At 47.7% G+C, this 20676-nt stretch overlaps 1 protein-coding gene across 1 annotated transcript in view; it reads left to right on the forward strand.

Annotated features, from left to right (window-relative positions):
* Positions 1 to 20676, forward strand: part of LOC119952925 (deleted in malignant brain tumors 1 protein-like) — a 139928-nt gene that overhangs the window by 103471 nt on the left and 15781 nt on the right. Inside the window, exons 17-21 of the mRNA XM_038776556.1 lie at positions 12752 to 13066; positions 15398 to 15730; positions 18606 to 18917; positions 20157 to 20462; positions 20550 to 20606. Of these exons, the coding sequence (XP_038632484.1) occupies positions 12752 to 13066; positions 15398 to 15730; positions 18606 to 18917; positions 20157 to 20462; positions 20550 to 20606 (1323 nt within the window). The remainder of the gene's footprint in view (positions 1 to 12751; positions 13067 to 15397; positions 15731 to 18605; positions 18918 to 20156; positions 20463 to 20549; positions 20607 to 20676) is intronic.

Genomic DNA, 20676 nt, shown 5'->3' on the forward strand with positions numbered 1-20676 from the left:
GCTGCCTCGGAAAGGGAGCCAGCATAATTAAGGACCCCACGCATCCTGGACATACTCTCTTCCACCTTCTTCCGTCAGGAAAAAGATACAAACGTTTGAGGTGACGTACCAAGCAACTCAAGGACAGCTTCTTCCCTGCTGCCATCAGACTTTTGAATGGGCCTACCTCATACTAAGTTGATCTTTTCTCTACACCTTGCTATAACTGTAGATAGATAGAGAAATACAGCACAGAACAGGCCCTTCGGCCCACGATGTTGCACCGAACTTTTGTCCTAGGTTAATCATAGAATTTTGGACAATTTTTCATGGCCAATCCACCCAACCTGCACATCTTTGGACTGTGGGAGGAAACCGGAGTACCCGGAGGAAACCCACGCAGTCACGGGGAGGATGTGCAGACTCCACACAGACAGTGACCCAAGTCGAAATCGAACTTGGGACCCTGGAGCTGTGAAGCAATTGTGCTTTCCACAATGCTACCATGCTGCCCTTAAGAAGTTAACCTACACTCCATTATTCTACCCTAATCCAAGTACCTATCCAATAGCCGCTTGAAGGTCCCTAACTTTTCCGACTCAACTACTACCACAGGCAGTGCATTCCATGCCCCCACTACTCTCTGGGTAAAGAACCTACCTCTGACATCCCCTCTATATCTTCCACCATTTATCTTAAATTTATGTCCCCTTGTAATGGTGTGTTCCACCCGGGGAAAAAGTCTCTGACTGTCTACTCTATCTATTCCCCTGATCATCTTATAAACCTCTATCAAGTCGCCCCTCATCCTTCTCCGTTCTAATGAGAAAAGGCCTAGCACCCTCAACCTTTCCTCGTATGACCTACTCTCCATTCCAGGCAACATCCTGGTAAATCTCCTTTGCACCTTTTCCAAAGCTTCCACATCCTTCCTAAAATGAGGTGACCAGAACTGCACACAGTACTCCAAATGTGGCCTGACCAATGTTTTGTACAGCTGCATCATCACCTCACGGCTCTTAAATTCAATCCCTCTGCTAATGAACGCAAGCACGCCATAGGCCTTCTTCACAGCTCTATCCACTTGAGTGGCAACTTTCAAAGAACTATGAACATAGACCCCAAGATCTCTCTGCTCCTCCAGATTGCCAAGAACCCTACCATTAACCCTTTATTCCGCATTCAGATTTGTCCTTCCAAAATGGACAACCTCACACTTGTCAGGGTTAAACTCCATCTGCCACTTCTCAGCCCAGCTCTGCATTCTATCTATGTCTCTTTGAAGCCGACAACAGCCCTCCTCACTATCCACAACTCCACCAATCTTCGTATCATCTGCAAATTTACTGACCCACCCTTCAACTCCCTCATCCAAGTCGTTAATGAAAATCACAAACAGCAGAGGACCCAGAACTGATCCCTGCGGTACGCCACTGATAACTGGGCTCCAGGCTGAATATTTGCCATCCACCACCACTCTCTGTCTTCTATCGGTTAGCCAGTTTGTTATCCAACTGGCCAAATTTCCCACTATCCCATGCCTCCTTACTTTCTGCATAAGCCTACCATGGGGAACCTTATCAAATGCCTTACTAAAATCCATGTACACTACATCCACTGCTTTACCTTCATCCACATGCTTGGTCACCTCCTCAAAGAATTCAATAAGACTTGTAAGGCAAGACCTACCCCTCACAAATCCGTGCTGACTATCCCTAATCAAGCAATGCCTTTCCAGATGCTCAGAAATCCTATCCCTCAGTACCCTTTCCATTACTTTGCCTACCACCGAAGTAAGACTAACTGGCCTGTAATTCCCAGGGTTATCCCTATTCCCTTTTTTGAACAGGGGCACGACATTCGCCACTCTCCAATCCTCTGGTACAACCCCTGTTGACAGCGAGGACGAAAAGATCATTGCCAACGGCTCTGCAATTTCATTTCTTGCTTCCCATAGAATCCTTGGATATATCCCGTCAGGTCCGGGGGACTTGTCTATCCTCAAGTTTTTCAAAACGCGCAACACATCTTCCTTCCTGACAAGTATCTCCTCAAGCTTATCAGTCTGCTTCACGCTGTCCTCTCCAACAATATGGCCCCTCTCGTTTGTAAATACTGAAGAAAAATACTTGTTCATGACCTCTCCTATCTCTTCAGACTCAATACACAATCTCCCGCTACTGTCCTTAATCGGACCTACCCTCGCTCTAGTCATTCTCATATTTCTCACATATGTGTAAAAGGCCTTGGGGTTTTCCTTGATCCGACCCGCCAAAGATTTTTCATGCCCTCTCTTAGCTCTCCTAATCCCTTTCTTCAGTTCCCTCCTGGCTATCTTGTATCCCTCCAGCGCCCTGTCTGAACCTTGTTTCTTCAGCCTTACATAAGTCTCCTTCTTCCTCTTAACAAGACATTCAACCTCTCTTGTCAACCATGGTTCCCTCACTCGACCATCTCTTTCCCGCCTGACAGGGACATAAATATCAAAGACACGCAGTACCTGTTCCTTGAACAAGTTCCACATTTCACTTGTGTCCTTCCCTGACAGCCTATGTTCCCAACTTCTGCACTTCAATTCTTGTCTGACAGCATTGTATTTACCCTTCCCCCAATTATAAACCTTGCCCTGTTGCTCGCACCTATCCTTCTCCATTACTAAAGTGAAAGTCACATTACATTCTGCAGTCTCTCCACCCTTCCCTATGTGAGGTATGCATTGTCTGTATAGCTTGCAAGGATCAATACTTTTCACTGTATACTAATACATGTGACAATAATAAATCAAATCAAACACTCGAGTGTCCCACCTATGGAGCTCCTCCTCTGCACCTCCAACTACGTTGTACCCTCTTGGCCTAAAGGATGCACCCCTCAGCACATCTACTCCTTCAGGCACCAGGCTCTCGTGCGCCTGGCCCAGGAGGAGATAGTCTGCGAATGGAGTGCAGTGACATGCCTGCAAGAAGGTGGGACTTGTACGAAAGGATTGCCAAGGTCACCATGAACACCAAGCTGGCTGTGGCTGGCACTGCCGACGCCCCTCCCCCTCCACTGACATTATTACACCAATCCCACGAGGGGACAACATGCCGGCGCCTACCAACCAATCAGCTGTCGGAGTGGAAGATGGAGTGCTTCAACAAGGCTGCAAGGCCCGTAATATGTCGAGGTGGGGATCGGCCCCAGACATCCTCGTGTCCCCGTCGGCCTAGAAATCCTCGTGTCCCGGGGCTACTGCTGCTCCACCTCACCGGGGCTCATTGACCCCTGAGCGTCAGGTTCTGGGCCCAGCGTTACTACAGCCTGGGTCAACAAGGCGGGTGGTGGTGATGCCGCGAACCGAGCTGACGTGTACATAAACAAAGTGACGACCCCAAGGGCAGAGTGTCGAGGGAAGGGGGGACGATATGAGGACGGAGGTTCCCTCAGCGCAGCCGACCCTCCCTCAGTGGCGCCACCCCTTGGAGGCACATCTTAACCACTGAGCTATCGCAGCCCCCCACCCCCCTCCCCGAACAGGACGCCTCAGGCCCAGGTGTGAACGGGACCCCAGAGGACTCGTGATACCCACTGCAATGTTGCACCCCGGAGGTGTTCGATTATACGATGCCGGAGGGCTGTGCCAGCTCCCTGACCTCAGGATCATTGGGCGCTGGTGGCGTGAAGGGTCCCCACTCTCCTCCCCAATCTCTGACCCTGGGTGTTTCCATCTCCATTCCACAGCTTTTTCCGAAATATTCCTGGATCTGTCCGGTGGCCCAGCGTTGCAAGATGAGCAGGGCTCTGAATCACTGCCTCCCTCTCGTCCAGTTCCATGAGGATCCCGCAAGGAACCTTTCTGTCGACGATCCGACGGGTGGGATTGAAGCATATCCTGGGCTAGTTGGTGGGTCTGTGCCGCCTGCCACACACAATATGGCGGGAGACTCGGTCCCAGAAGGCAACTGTCCTGGGGGGGGGGGGGGGGGGGGCATAGGGAATGATTTAGAGTCCATCTGTGACGAGGCAGTGGACTCCCTCATTCCCGACACTGAGTCGCCCCTCATTTCCCAAGGGGAATTCCGGGAATTTCTACATGCCAACTGCGGTCGCCAAAACCAAATGCAGCTGGCACTCGACCAGTAGTCGGACATGGCGCTGCTTATTTAGTCTCCTGCGCCTATGTTAAAGAGGTGGGAGACACAGACGAGACTGAGCAGCGCTGGCTGAAATCTGTCCTCGTCGGACTCGAGGGATCAGAGGGGCACGCGCTCCTCTTCTCCTTCCGAGCACTAAGGAGGTGATGGTGAAGGTGGTACTTTACTGCTGACATGGAGGTAACCAGCCTCAACATCAACGGCAGCAGGGAGGTGCTCCACAGGTTCCAGAACTTCTCGGCCCTCCGGGACGGGAAATATGCGGCATACTTCCTGCAAGAAAGAGGGGTGGGGGGGGGGGGTGGTCTACATGAGTGACCTGACCTCATGTTTAGGCGGGATGGCGACCTTGTTGGCCCCACGTTTTCAGCCGGTGATCTTAGGGGTCAAGGAGCCAGTGCCAGGTCGGTTGCTGCACCTCACAGTCCACTAGACGTGCAAGGTACTTCACTCTGTGAATGCCTACACTCCCCAGGTTGGCCAGCAGCAGATGGCTTGATTCGTGCAAGTGTACACTCATCTTGGCCCCATCACCGCGGGCGAGTGCATTGTCCTGGTGGGAGGATTTTAGTTTATCCCTCGAGACAAAGTACTGCCTCGGTACCCAGTGTGGCTCTAGTGCAGTGGTGACGTTATGGAATCTGGTTGGGTTCTATGATTTGGTGAATGACTGATGGACTCTCCATCCTGACTCCAGCCTCTTCGCCTTTGTGAGCCTGAGGGTCGGAGCGTCCAGAATCTAGCTCCTCTACATTTCCAAGGCATGCCTGCCCCACGTCCCAACAGCCTCTGTGCAGCAGGTATCATGCTCGACCACCATTTGGTGTCGGCTGAGCATACCCTGTCTCTCGCTCAGTCGCTGTCCGCGTACTGGCAATTCAGCAACCTGCTGCTGGACACAAGCTGTTCCTCGGCTCAGTTTGTCACTTCTGGACCAGCTGGAGAAGTAAAAGGGGAGACTTGCCCTTCTTGAGTCTATGGTGCGATGTGAGCAAGACTCACGTGCATACCTTCTGTCAGAACTATCCGAACGGGTCGACAAAGAAGCAGAAATCCAGGTTCGAGGGATTGGAGAAGAGGTGCTCGACCTGAAGTCATGTCTTGGTCGGCCCGATCAGGACCTTGTCTGACAGCTGGTGTACAGAGAAAAGGGTGCACTTCAGGACCTGCAACTTGTGGGTTCCTGCATACTAATGTGAGGTCACGGATCCAGATTCTCACAGACATGGATTTCGCCCCCCCACCCCCCGCTTCTTCTTCTCGCTGGAATAAAGGTGCGGGGTCCGTCAGCAGCTCCTTATGCTGGTTCATGAAGGGTTCCTTGTCTCGATTCTGGAGAAGGTCGTGGATCAAATCCAAAGTTTCTACAGTGCCCTTTTCTCCCCAAATCTGTCTAGCGAGGATGCTTGCAGAGTTTTGTGGGAGGACCTGCCTCAGGTCGGCCCGGAGGACGCCGGGAGGCTTGATACCCCAATAAGCTTGGGGGAGCTGACAGGCACCCTCGACAGCCGCTCCAGGGGCAAAACCCCAGGGCTGGACAAGCTCACCATGGAGTTCTTCAGGGCCTTCTGGGATGTCCTGGGAAGTAACTATGCAGGTATCCTGGGGGACACTATTGCAACCGGGGAGATGCCCCTGTCATGACGTAGGACCACCATTACCCTGCTGTCAAAAATTGGGGAGGGGAGTTTCCTCCTCAACACAGATTACAAGATCTTCATCAAGGTGGTGTGTTGGCACCGTGCTGGATCACATTTCACTCTGACCAGTCCTACATGCTCATGGGCAGCACAACCCACAACAACATCTACCTGGTTCAGGACCTGATCCATCAATCCCAGAGGGCTGATGTCGAGCACCTCCCTGTCCCTTGATCAGGTGAAGGCTTTTGACAGAGTTGACCATGAACATTAATTCGGGACTCTGCAAGCATTCGCGTTCGGGACACATTTTGTCAGCTGGATCTGACTTCTGTACACTGCTGCAAACTGTCCCGTTAAGACTAACGGGTTCCTGACAGTGCCCCTTCACTTTGGGAGAGGATTGCATCAGGGATGTCCCTTGTTGGGCCAACCCTATTCTATATGCGTGGAGCCTTTCCTGCGCCTCTTGCGGAGGAGATCATCGGGAATGGTTCTGTGAAGGCTGGGCATTGGGGTTGTCCTCTCGGCTTGCATTGATGATATGCTCCTCATGTTCACCTGATCTGCAGAGGATGCATGAGTGCCAGGTTGTGTTGTCTACTGCGTCCTCTGCCAAGATCAACTGGGCCAAGTGTTCCGGACTCCTGGTCAATCCGAGATGGGTGGACTCCCCTCCCACAGATGCTCAGGCCTTCCACCTGGAGCAGGACCAGCCTCCTCTACTTGGGAGTCCATCTTTGCCCGGTAGAGGAATCCTCGCCGGCTAACTGGCAGAAGCTGGAGGCCAAAGTCACCGCTCGCTTGAGACACTGGATAGGGTTGCTCCATGTTCTGTCTACAGGGGTCGTATTCTCGTCATGAACCAGCTGATAGCCTCCATGTTGTGGTACCGGCTGGTCACTTTGACCCCTCCTCCTGACTTTGTCACAAAGCTCCAGAGAATGCTTGTAGATTTCTTCTGGGACAAAGGACTGCACTGGGTCGCTGCTGAAGTTCTGTGTGTCCCGCTTATGGAGGGCGACCAGGTGCTGGTGTGCCTTCGCACCCAGGTGGTGACCTTCTGCCTTCAGACCCTTCAGCGATACCTTTATGTTGAGCCCCTCCACGATGGCGTGCCCTGGTGATGCATTTCTTCGAGTTAGCACAATGTGCGGTGATGGACGTCCAGCTCACGGCCGATGCCATCTGAGACCTCAACAGTTATGGTTTGAACCAATGGCACTCATGGACTGGAGGATTCTCAGGTGTACGGTGGTCCGCTGTCTGGGCGGAACCCTCCTCGGATAGAATTCAACATTGGCCCCAGTCCCAAATCATGTCTTGGTGTTTGATGCTCCACAATCCTAGCAGTCTCACGAAAATGCACTCAGTGCCTTATCAGACTGCGCAGAAGGATTACCTTTATGGGCTGCTGCTGCACACCCTTCACCACCTTACCCTCGCCTGTCATGAGGACAGCCATGGCGTGCCTTGTTGCCGTCCGGTGACAGAGGTCCCCACTGGAGGCTCCTCTATGGAGGAGTCCTCCGCTCAATGTTGGGAACTGGGGTGGAGGGTGTTGAATGCAGCAGTGCCTTACAATCACCGATTGCACTGGGACATGGATTCCCAAGAAGCCTGCCATTTTTGCAGCCTTGTGGAGTCCTATGTTACATGTTTTAGACTGCACTCCCTTTTTAGTTTTCTGACAAACCCTTTGTTTTTTTGGGTTTTTTTTTAAATTTAAATTACCCAATTATTTTTTCCAATTAAGGGGCAATTTAGCGTGGCCAATCCACCTACTCTGCACATTTTTGGGTTGTGGGGGCGAAACCCACGCAGACACGGGGGGGAATGTGCAAACTCCACATGGACAGTGACCCAGAGCCGGGATCGAACCTGGGACCTCAGCGCCGTGAGGCGGTTGTGCTAACCACTAGGCCACCGTGCTGCCTGACAAACCCTTTGTTGAGGTTTTGTTTGCACTTCAGCCCCACGCTCCTGATCATGGGCACCCGATGTGGAGAGTGGCAGGGAAAGTGGAGAAACTCCTTGTGAACCTGCTCCTGGGCTGTGCGAAGTGCACCATTTATAGGTCCAGCCAGCGGGTGACCGAGGCGGTCGTCGAACCAGACTGTCTGCCCCTCTTCTGTGGCTATATTTACGGTCGGGTGTCCCGAGAAAGGAAGCTTATGTTGTCCATGAGTACCATAATGGCCCTCAGTGACCAGTAGGCACCAAAGGGGTTTGGTTGCTTTATTGACCCCTTTAATTTCACTCTTATTTGATGTTTTTAAGTTTCCTTTATCTTTATTACATTTGGATAGTGCCCGTAACAGGAGCGGTCCTTTTAACTTTATCTCTAAGTTTGTTTCCTTTCTTCTATTTGGTTGTTGACCTCCAAAGCGTGGCCAATCCTCCTAGCCTGCATATCTTTTTCGGTTGTGGGGGTGAGACCCACACAAACACAGGGAGAATGTGCAAACTCCACAAGGACAGTGACACGGAACTGAGATCGAACCCAGTTCCTTATGCTGTGAGGCAGCAGTGCTGATCACTGCGCCACCGTGCCATCCCTAATGTGACACATTATTAAAATGAGCAGAGATCAGTACAGTTCCAGCGCGTGTACTGTGTATCGTTCTGCCTTGTGTACCGTGTTTTGTTCTGCCTTCTGTACTGTGTATCGTTCTGCCTTGTGTATTGTGTTTCGTTCTGCCTTGTGTGCTGTGTATTGTTCTGCCTTTTGTGCTGTGTATCGTTCTGCCTTGTGTGTTGTGTATCGTTCCACCTTGTGTGCTGTGTACCGTTCCGCGGTGTGTACTGTGTACCATTCCACCTTGTGTACTGTATATTGTTCTGCCTTCTGTACTGTGTATCATTCTGCCTTGTGTGCTGTGTATCATTCCGCCTTGTGTGCTGTGTATCGTTCTGCCTTGTGTGCTGTGTACCGTTCCGCGGTGTGTACTGTATATCGTTCCACCTTGTGTACTGTATATTTTTCTGCCTTGTGTGCTGTGTATCGTTCTGCCTTGTGTGCTGTGTATTGTTCCACCCTGTGTACTGTGTATCATTCCGCCTTGTGCACTGTGTATCGTTCTGCCTTGTGTGCTGTGTACCGTGCCACGGTGTGTACTGTGTATCATTCCGCCTTGTGTACTGTATATTGCTCTGCCTTGTGTACTGTGTATCATTCCACCTTGTGTACTGTGTATCATTCCACCTTGTGCAATGTGTATCGCTCTGGGCAGTAATAGCCTGGAAGTGGGATGGAGACCAAGTTGTCGGCCGTTTCCTGGAAGCAAATTTTGTGCAGGTTGGAACTTGGAATTGCAAATTAGGAAATTGAGGAGTCAGCTGCTGAAAATGGTAAAAATAGAGAAATTATGAATCTCAGAGGCAGCCTTTAATTAATCCATGTCAATAAAACAAAGCTTAAACAAAGAGAGAAAAGGAGCAGAAACAACATTGCTGATGGAATATTCTGACCATAAGACATAGGAGCAGAATTAGGCCACTCAGCCCATCGAGTCTGCTCCACCATTCAATTGTGGCTGATTTTATTACCCCATTCTCCTGCCTTCTCCCCAGAATCCCTGATCCCCTTATTAATCAAGAACCTATCTGTGATTTTGCCTCCACAGCATTCTGTGGCAAAGAGTTCCACAGATTTACCACCCTCTGCCATCCTGCATTCTTAAACAGCAGTGTTACATTAGCTACTTTCCAGTTCTCTGGGACCCTCCTTCTCTCCAGTGATTCCTGAAGGATCACCATCAATGCCTCCACAATTTCCTCAGCTATCTCTTTTGGGACTCTGGGGTTTAGTCCATCCAGTCCACGTGATTTATCCACCTTCAGACCTTTCAGTTTCCCCAGAACCTTCTCCTTAGTGACAGCCATTACACTTACCTCTGCCCCCTAAATCTCTTGGAACTCTGGCATCCCACTGGTGTCTTCCACCGTGAAGACTGATGCAAAGTAACTCTTCCGTTCCTCTGCCGTTTATTTGTTTCCTATTATTACTTCTCCAGCCTCATTTTGCAGTGGCCCAATGTCTATTTTTGCCTCTCTCTTACCTTTTATATACTGAAAAAACTCTTCCTATTTCATTTTATATTACTAGCTAGCTTGCACTCAGATTTCATCTTCTCCCCCTTATTGCTTTTTTAGTTGTCCTCTGCTCACTTTTAAAGGCTTCCCAATCCCGTGGTTTCCTACTTATCCTCGCCATTTGGATGCATTTTCTTTTGCTTTTATGCTTCCTTGACTCCCCTCGTCAGCCATGGATGCCTCGACCTTCCCTCAGCATGTTTCTTCCTCCTTGGGATGAATTTTTGTTGTGCCTCCCAAACAACCCCCAAAATACCCCTGCCATTGCTGTTCCACTGTCTTCCCTGCTTGGCTCCTTTGCCAATCAACTCTGGGCAGCTCCTCCCTCGTGTCTTTGTAGTTACCCTTATTTAATTGTGATACCATTACATCTGATTCCAGCTTCTGCAGGGTAAATTCTATCATATTGTGGTCACTGCTCCCTTAGGGTTCCTTTAACATAAGCCCCCTAATCAAGTCTGTCTCATTGCACATCACCAAATCCAGAATTGCCTGTTCCTCTGTAGGCTCTGTCCCAAGCTGCTCCAAAGATCACCTCTTCGACATTCCACAAATTCATTTTCTTGGGTTCCATTACCAACCTGGTTTTCCCAGTCCACCTGCACACTGAAGTCCCCCATGATTATTGTAATATTGCCTTTCTTATATGACTTTTCTACCTCCCAATTTATTTTCTGCTCCATATCCTGACTACTGCTAGGGGGCCTGTACAGCACTCCCATCAGGGTCTTTTTACCTTTCGATTCTTCAACTCTACCCACAGAGATTCTATGCCTTCTGATCCTATAATCGCTTCTTGCTATTGATTTAACTTCATTCCTTGCTAACCATGCAACCCACCCCCTCTCTCCATCTGCCTGTCCTGTCGATAGGACGCATATCCTTGGATATTCAGATCCCAGCCCTGATCTCCTCAGCCGTATCTCTGCAATGCCCACAACATCATTCTCATCATTTTCAATGTGTGCAACAAGCTAATTTACCTTGTTCTGTAGACTGCACACATTTAGGTACAACACCCTAATTCCTGCCTTGACCACCTCTCTTCTCATACTTAAAAATTAAATTAAATACTTGTCACCTTTTTTGCACTGCCCGAGGTTTGATTCCTGCTACCTTCTATACGCTCTGTTCTATTCGGTGGTCTGGAAACTTTACTAATCTCTCCTGAGTCCTCGGCTCCTTTAACTAGTTAAAAGTCCTTATCATTAACCTGCACTTCTACCCTATCCTTTATCATTGATTTTCTAATTCTCCATACAAATGAACCCCCCCCCCCCCCCCCCCCCCAGTTTAAAGCCCATTCTACAGCCCTAGTTATTCGATTCACCAGACTTTGGTCCTAGCATGATTCAGATGAAGACCGTTGCATCGGAACAGATCCCCTCTTCCACAGTACTGGTTCCAATATCCCATGAATTCAAATTCATTCCTCCCACACCAATCTATGAGCCATGCATTTACCTCCTTAATCTTAATGACCCTGTGCCAATTAACTCGTGGCTCATGCAGTAATCCAGAGATTATTACTTTCTTGGGTCTGCTTTTTAATTCCGCTCCTCGCTGTTCATACTCCCTTAGCAGAACCTCTATGCCGGTTCTACCAATGTTGTTTGTACCTATGTGGACCACGACAACTGGATCTTTACCCTTCCATTACAAGTTCCTCTGCAGCCCGGATGAGCTATCCCAAACCCAAGCACCAGGCAGGTTATACAACCTTCGGGGTTCTTAATCCTGGTCACAGAGAACTGTGGCAATGCCCCTCACTATACTATCCCCAATTACGACTCAATTTCTTTTTTCTCCCCCAACTTAAACATCTCTCTGTACCACGGTGCTGTGGTCAGTTTGCTCATCCCCCCCTGCAGTCCCCATTCCTGTCCACACAGGGTGTGGGACTCTCAAACCTGTTGGACAAGTTCAGGGACTGAGGCTTCTGCAACCCTACCTGCCCCACTCGCAGCCACACCCTCCTGTCTGACTGATGGCCAAATTCAATGTATTTAATCTCAGGGGTGTGACTGCCTCCTGGAACATCGTGTCCAGGCATCTCTCCCCCTCACTGATGTGTCTCAGCATCCGAAGCTCAATATCCAGCTCATCAACTCTGAGCCAGAGTTCCTCAAGCAACCAAAACTTACTACAGACGTGCTCACTGGGAACCACAATGGGATCCACCAGCTCCCACATCATACAGGAACAACACAACCTGAACCTCCATCTTTAAGTACTTTTTAATTTGATTTTAATGGTTTTCTTTACATTTCTTCTTACTACCTTCAAATTGAATGCGCTCTGGTCTAATTTTTCTGAAGAAAAAGAATCATTGAAATATCAGCCGCAAAAATAAAAAGGTTTTTCGAGTCACTCTGGGTTAGAGGATGGAAGAGCTAATCATCAAATGTGTGCCAGGTTCATGGAGAGTATAAATGGAGGAAGTCGGGATAGTCTGGAAATTCTTCTTGTTTTCCTGCAGTGGGTGAAAGTGAGGGCGCCGTTCTCCTGCAGTATTGGGTGAAAGTGAGGGCGACATCCCAGGACCCATCTTGACCTCTGGTTTCAGGTGGAAAACATGAATGAGAGTGGCTGGGGAGGGGACACAAAGTGGAGGCAGCTGGGACGGAGGTTATTTGACTTCGATTGATCCATCTCTCTCAATAGCTACTTTACCGAGTGTTAGCGTTCGTGTTTGTTACATCACATCTGTCGGACATTAGAAAATGTGCTTCAAAGAAGATGACATTATCAAGAAACATTCAGTCACTTAATAACCGAGAATTGATGGTGGGGTGGAGGAGAGGAAATTGTTATTGGACTCAGATTTGAATAAAACTCAGAACTAATCGTGGAAAAGTTTGAATAATCAGATGTTTGCATTTCATGATTTATTATCTTCAGGCCGCAGAAATGCTCGGCTGGAAGGTGGGAAGTCCCGGTGCTCAGGCAGATTGGAAATCCTGTATGCTGAAAACTGGGAAACAGTGTGTGACCATCACTGGGATTTGAATAACGCCAACGTGGTCTGTGCTCAGCTTGGCTGTGGGGTTGCAGTGCCCGTGACCCGAAGGGTTCAGTTTGGAGAGGGCACTGGGCCGATACGGAGGAATCGATTTGAATGTAAAGGCAACGAGAAAAGTCTGATGGATTGTCCACTTTCTGCAGTAACTCAACACGAGTGTACCCACAGCAGTGATGTCAATGTGATCTGCTCCAGTGAGTAATAACTTACTGGAAAGAAACCTACTGCTTCCTATTATTCTTAAAAATCTAGTCAAATGGCACAGATTATCCATAACGATTTATGAATTCGAGAATTCTGATGAGGGTTTCCTGTAGAATATCACAATGTTGCTATTGTTCACCACTTACACCAAACAAGAGTTTCTCTTGAATATTTATGCAACATACATATAAGCATAAGAGTTATAAGCAGTGGAGGCCACTCGGCCCATCGAGCCTGCTCTGCCATTCAATAAGATCCTGGCTGATCTGACTGTCAGCTCAAACCCATGTTACTGCGGACCCCCGATAACATTTCACCCTCTTGTTAATCAGGAATCTAACCAACTCAGCCTTTCAAATAGACAAAGACATTGCTCCCAGTGGCTTTGGGAGGGAAGAGAGGTCCAGAGACTCACGACCCTCAGAAACAGTATCTCCTAATCTTTGTCTCAAATGAGCGAACCATTATTTTTAAACTGTGACTGCTCGTTCCAGATTCTCCCAGAAGAGGAAACATTCCCTCCACATCCACCCTATCAATATCATTCAGCATATTAAAGGTTTTGACCAATTTGCTTTTGATTCTTGGAAACTCTAGTGGATACAAAGCTAACCTCTCCAACCTTTCCTCAACTCAATAGTCCTGCACTGTCTTATTCGTGTATTGTGTCACTCATGCACACAGACCGTGGACAGTAGATTCATTTACCGGATACAAACTCGTTAATGGTTGGTTATGCTGATTAAACAGGTCACTCATCCACCCCTCTCTGCCTTTGGCAGATCTGAGACCTGTCAGCACAAGTCCCGTCTCCGGGCTATCAGGGAGGCAAAGGCCAACACATCAGCCTCTTTCTCCACCCCCAACTCCCGGATCTTCCGAAACTCCAAATATCACCACCTCCAGACTTGGAAAGGCAACAACCCCAAGCTCCACTCCTGCCCTCTAGCATTAATCGATAACATCTTGCTTTTCCTCCATGTTCGATTTATACTCAGAAAAATAGCCAAATTCCCTCAGGTTCTTCATATCCTATTGAAGTTGAACATCAGGCCATAAGTGTATGACAAAAGATTGTCCACATGTAAGACTCTGTGCTCTGCCCCACACCGCTTAATCCCTCTCCAACCCCTTGGTGCCCTAAGTGCCATTGCCAATACATCTCTTGCCAGAGCAAACCGCAACAAGGAGAACGGGCACCCCTGCTTTGTCCCACAGTGCAGCCCAAAGTATCCTGAAGTCATTCCATTCATCCAGGCACCAGCCATCCGCACCCATACAGCAGCCAAACCCAATCCATGAAACCCTGGCCAAACACATGGACCCAGCACCTCCTACAGATATGCTCACTCCACCCGATCAAACACTTTCTCCGCATCCATTGCCACCACTATTTCTACCTCCTGCCCCTCCAAGGGCACCATAATGACATTGAGAAACCTATGCTCATTTGCCGGCAGCTGCTGCCCCTTCAATATCAAGAAATATAGTTATTAGTGTTTCAAGTAGACTTACATTAACACTGCAATGAAGTTACTGTGAAAACCCCCAAGTCGCCACACTCCGGCACCTGTTTGGATACACCGAGGGAAAATTCAAAAAGTCCAATTCACCGAACAGCACGTCTTTCCGAACTTGTGGGAGGAAACCAGAGCACCCGGAAGAAACCCACACCAACTCGGGGAGAACGAGCAGACTCCTCACCTAAGCCAGATATCGAACCGGGTCCCTGGCGTAAAACAACAGTGCCAACCACTGTGCTACCGTGCTCACTCCGGTCAATCTGGAATACCGTTTCTTCAAGGTCTTTATTTCCTCTTTGAGATTCTCTGTACAAATTTATAACAGCGCTGTCCAAAGAGAATACACAAAACCGGCTGCAACTGACACATCACTTCATCAGTTTTATATTGCAAGATCCTAGAGAAATATAGAACATCCAATTTCATTTTGCAATATAATTCCTCTTCGTCTGAGTTATCAGACTTCATAATTGAGTCTGATTGTTTTTTAAACCAATTTGAAGCGAGGATTTGCGTAAATTGCGGATATGGGTCAGTTGTCGATCCGCGTTTCTTTAATCCTCCGCCACCGCAGATTTTACTCTGCCTAATATTTATAACAAAGGTCCGCAAACATCTTTCTAAAATGTAATTGCTGAGGAAAAATAAATGCTGGAGAAAATCTCACAGAGACTTTTCGCCAACTATCACAGAATCTTTCATCATTGAAATTAATCATCATTGTCGGGGAGTTATTGAATTGCAGTTTCCTGTTTTCCTTCAAATTCACACTGGTTTTCAATTTGTTCCTTTTTGCAGATGGAAGTTGGCCGCTAAGATTGACGAATGGGGAAAGTCCGTGTGATGGGCGAGTGGAGATTAAGAAGGACAGCTGGGGCAGAGTGCATGACAGCTGGGGCAGAGTGCAGGACAGCCTGTGGGACCTGAATGATGCTGACGTGGTCTGCAGACAGCTGGACTGCGGCTCCGCCATAGCAGCTTCTAACTCCTCAAAGTACGGAGAGGGTGAAGGGCCAGTGTGGGTGAATGAAGTCCAGTGTAAAGGAAATGAATCGCATCTCTCCAACTGCAACTCATTCACATTCAACTCAACTCTCACTGACAGCACCGCCGTGGGAGTTTTGTGTTCAGGTGATTAAACATTTCACTTTTACAGAAACATAACAGAAATTGCTAATCTGCTGGGAAATGGTAGAATCTTGGTCACTGGTTCCTTGGTGCCACTCAGACTGAACTCACCTGGTGAAGGAGCTGTGCTCCGAAAGCTAGTGATTCCAAATAAACCTGTGGACTTGAACCCAGTGTTGTAAGACTTCTTACTGTGCTCGCTCAGACTGGTTATTTAACTCCGGAGTGAGTGCAGAGAAAGAGGTCACCGGTAGAATGGGGCAACAGCAACTTTCTATCGCACAGTTAATGAAGACACAAATCACAAGGAGCTTCACAGGGGCAGAATCTAAAAGATAACTGGACACAGGGCGCTCAAACTTTCTTGTTCACAGCAGATTATAGACTGGTTTTCTATTTAACCTGTGAATCTCCCATTATGAGATCAATTGTACATCGACACCTGCTTCATCCAACATCTTGCTGAGATATCCTGGTTCACTGCCTTCTTTTGTCTGGACCAATAGCCACAAAATAGTTTATTTATTTATTTTTGAATCAAAACCAATTGCTCACGTGACTGGCAGTTTGGTGACTAATTAAACATCAGTAATTTCCTCATCCCACCAGCTTGTTTGCACAGTGTGGCCTGAATGGTTCCTGTTCAGATCCCATCCAGGGAGGCACAGAACGCACACAGCGTATCCTCTCCACCACAAAACATTCCAGGGCACCGCTCTCTCCTGCTTCTCCATCCTCACCCCCAACAATAAGTAAAAGGAGTTTGTGGACTCTATATTATACAATGTTCAGTCTCGTCTGCTTCTTCCCTTCTTAACCACAACTCACTTGTCATCAGCTACTTTATCCCAGTGTCATACCCCGGAATTTGCTTTTCTCGTTTCTGTCCAATCTTACTTCCAGCACTCGCGGGCCTCTCTGTAGTCGATGGAATCAATCTTGTTTTCTCTGGACCCTATTTTCACTGAACTATCGGCATCCGACTTCGCTTCCTGCCTTCTAGGTTAGCTGATAATATCAACGATGGCCTTTCCAGTCTCTGCCTCCTCTCCTTCAGATCTGCTGATTACCCCCCTCTCCACAAATACAAACTGATGTCCTCCATCCTAACAAGTTGCTGACCTATCATCAAGTTCCATCTGGATAAAAGCAAATTACTGCGGATGCTGGAATTTGAAACCAAAGAGAAAATGCTGGAAAATCTCAGCAAGTCTGGCAGCATCTGTAGGGAGAGAAAAGAGCTAACGTTTCGAGTCCGATGACTCAGTCATGAAACGTTAACTATTTTCTCTCCCTACAGATGCTGCCAGACCTGCTGAGATTTTCCAGCATTTTCTCTTTGGGATCAAGTTCCATCTCCTCTCCAAAATCCTTGAAAGGTGTCGTCGCTTCCCAAATAATGCTCACCTTTGTGGGAGATGCATGTTAGAATCGATTGAATCACATTTCCAGCCCGACCACAGTAACAAATCCGCTCTGATCAAAGTGGCAAATGAAAAATTCAGGTGACTGTGACAAAGCTAAACTATCCCTTCTCCTCCTCCTCCTAGACATTTCTGCAGTATTTGCCAAAGATGACCATTGAATGCTGCCCGGCTGCTGTCCATCGCAGTCTGACTGGTTGGAACTGAGCTCAGCTCAGCTATCCAATCATAGCAACAGAATTATGGCTTCCGAGATTAAATGGTTTCACTTTCTGCTGGCCCACTCTTTATTCAAGTGTGGCTCAGGGATCCATGCCTCACCTCCTCCTATTTATATGCTGCCTTCCAGTGACATCATCCGAAAGAACAGCCCCACTTTCTACCTGTGCGCTCACTGCAACGAACTCTCCCTCAACTCTACCTCTCTTGTCCTCTCCAATCTCTATAAACTGTCAGAATTTCAATCCTACATCCAATACTGTCTAAATATTCCTACAGCCTAATGTTGTGGGGCCCTTCTCCCCATCACGTCCTCGTCTCTGACTCCATTCCTCTCCCTCGCCAAGCTTGAAGCAGACATCTTGTAACATTGATGTGATATTTCACCCCGAGGGGAATTTCCTTCCACATATCCATACCGTCCCTAAAACTGTCTGTTTCTACATCCATACCATCGCCTGACCTCACATTTATCTAATCTGCTGCTGAACTGCTGATCATTCGCTCCGTTCCGTGTAGTATTGATGATTCCAATTCCGAACTGGTTTGTCTAATTTTGCCTTTTTAACCATTGAGCTCATTAAAATACCCTGCTGCCCATGGCTTACCTGCTACTAAGAGCAACTCACCCATTTCCGGTGAGCTCAGTGACCTACATTAGATTTCAGTAATATCTCATTCATAAAATTCTTCCCTTTGTTTTCAAATCCTTTTCTGTCCTCCGCTCAATCTCGGCAATTTCCTCCGGCTCGACAATTCCCAATGTTCTCCGTGCTCTGCCAATTCGGGCATCTTGAACTGGTGCCTCCAGCTGCCAAGGCGACAAGATCACGAATTTCCTCCTGAACCACGGGCCTCTGAACGTCTCTTTCTTCATTTGACACGTCACAAAAAACCTTCCAGTCTGACCAGGCTTTTGATTACCTGAGTTAATATATCCTTCTGTGGTTAGACATCACTGCTGCAAGGCACATTGAGATGGTTCATTAATTTAGCGGCGCTATATAAATACTGGAGACAATAAATTGCCACAGCCAAATGTAGTGGGAATGCCTGAAATATTCCCGTGGTGTAAATTTCAGCAAAAAAAATGTGGTCAGAAATACTGTGCATTTGTCCATTTCAGCGTCACATCGCATAACATAAGTTATTTTTTCCAGTATGTGATGTACTAGATTGAGTGATAAAGGGAATCCGTATTGAAAGTATAATCCTCCTCCATTGTTCCCTAACAGGACATGAGCAGATAAGGCTGTCCGACGGTGGGAGCAGATGCGCTGGCCGAGTGGAGGTTTATCACAATGGGATCTGGGGTAGTGTTTGTGCTGATTCCTGGGAGCTGTTGGACGCTGCTGTGGTTTGCAGACAGCTGGATTGTGGACATGCATTGGACCGAACATTTCCTGCTTCTTGTGGACCAGCCTCAGGCCCAGTTTGGTTGCAAGAACTAAACTGTTTCGGTAATGAATCCTTTCTCTGGGATTGTCCTTCAGCATCTTGGAATAACCACGACTGTGCTCGGAAGAATGTAAACATCATGTGTTCAGGTAAAGATCATTTCAATGGGTTCATTTTCCTCGGACGTCACGAGGTGTCACATGGAAGATATTACATTGCATTATATAGAATGTGCAACAATTTATATTGATACAGTGCGCTGTTCGGTCCTTCTGCTGCACTTGGGCGTCACTCTGCATTACTTCATTCAACCCTATCGTACTTTCATTTCTCCCTCATAAACGTATTTAGTTTCACATTAAAGGCGTTTTTCCAAATTCAACGTTCTCCCGAATTTCTTGTTGGATTTAAGCATGATTTTCATAATAATGATCACTAATTTGGGAACCGTCCACTTTATAATAAATTCGCGCCCCTATACCCCTCGATCCCTTGGCTCCTCCATATTATTTAACCTCTTATTTTCCAAGAATGATGTGGGGTTTTTAGACCGCCGACCAAGCTTTGCCATCTCAAACTTACTGGTAATAAAATAGATTTGCGAAACGCGAGCCCATTCAGATGCGGATTAACCCCTTCTTGTATATTCAAGGATTCTTTCTTAGTGCGCACTCTCATCAGTTTACTAACAGCAGCAATTTGTTTTGACTTTATTAGAGTTACAAAGCAAGAGCTGAGTGTGGACAGCGGCAAGCCCGAATTCAGCTCCTTGCCTGCTCCAGAAACCAATGCAAATTGAATCCAATTCTTGGTCCCCACAAGAGAGACATATCAGATCCAGGCATTACACCTGAACTCACGCTAATCTTAGCCAAAAGGCTCCCAAGTGAAATGGTTAATGTAATTGTGAAATAGAATTGGGCCCGGCAGCAAACCCTGTGGAACTAACTTCTCAGCTTCTGCTGCTCTGGGTAATGACTTTGTGCACGGACGGTTCTACAGCAAGTTTCTCATCATTTTTCAACATCCCTGAATCCACACACTCTGCTCACTCAAGATGACATCTTCTTAAAGGTCCTTTCGAATTCGAAGCAAAGTACATCTATTGCATCATCCCTGTCTGCACTTCTTGTAACTCCTCCAAATAATAAGGCTTGCGAACTGTGACTTCCTTTTGAAATCCTGTTCTTTATTCGATATCACAATTTAGTTGTTGTCGCTCTGTGACTTTTCTGAAAAATGTCATTGATCAGTTGACACAACCGGTGCAATATTTATTCCCCACCCGCACCCCCTTCCCCATAGCCCCTCTGCCCCATTCCCCCGCAATGTGGTCAGACAGCGATTTATCAATGGAAACATCTGGATATTTCTTATTCCATTGACAGAACACAAAGAGATGCGGCTGGTGAATGGAAGGCATCGCTGTGAGGGGAGAGTGGAAGTCTTCTACAATGGGACCTGGGGAACAGTGTGCTCGGCCACGCTGGATAAACATGAGGCAGAAGTGATCTGTAAACAGTTAAAGTGCGGCCCCCTCGATCGCACTGAGCGTTTCGGACCGGGCTCCGGACAGATATGGCTCGATGCGATTGAGTGTAATTTAAATGAGCAGACACTTTGGCAGTGTCAGTCAGACCCGTGGGGTGAATACAGCTGTCATCACTACGAAGATGCAGGTGTTGTTTGTTCAGGTAACTCAGGGAATCACTTGGGGGGGGGGGGGGTGTAATTTGGAAAATGAGGGTCTGATTAAATAAACATGTTCCTCTTCATAACAGAAGTCAGGGTGCCAAAGGAGCAGCCTCACAGTTCAATGGACTGCGTTCCTCAATCAGGTGCTTCCTCATCTTAAACATCCAATCAAATACATTTGTTCCTGCCTTAAACTACATCAATAACAATAAT

The sequence above is a fragment of the Scyliorhinus canicula genome, chromosome 18 (assembly GCF_902713615.1).
Source record: "Scyliorhinus canicula chromosome 18, sScyCan1.1, whole genome shotgun sequence".
In the NCBI taxonomy this organism is placed as follows: domain Eukaryota; kingdom Metazoa; phylum Chordata; class Chondrichthyes; order Carcharhiniformes; family Scyliorhinidae; genus Scyliorhinus; species Scyliorhinus canicula.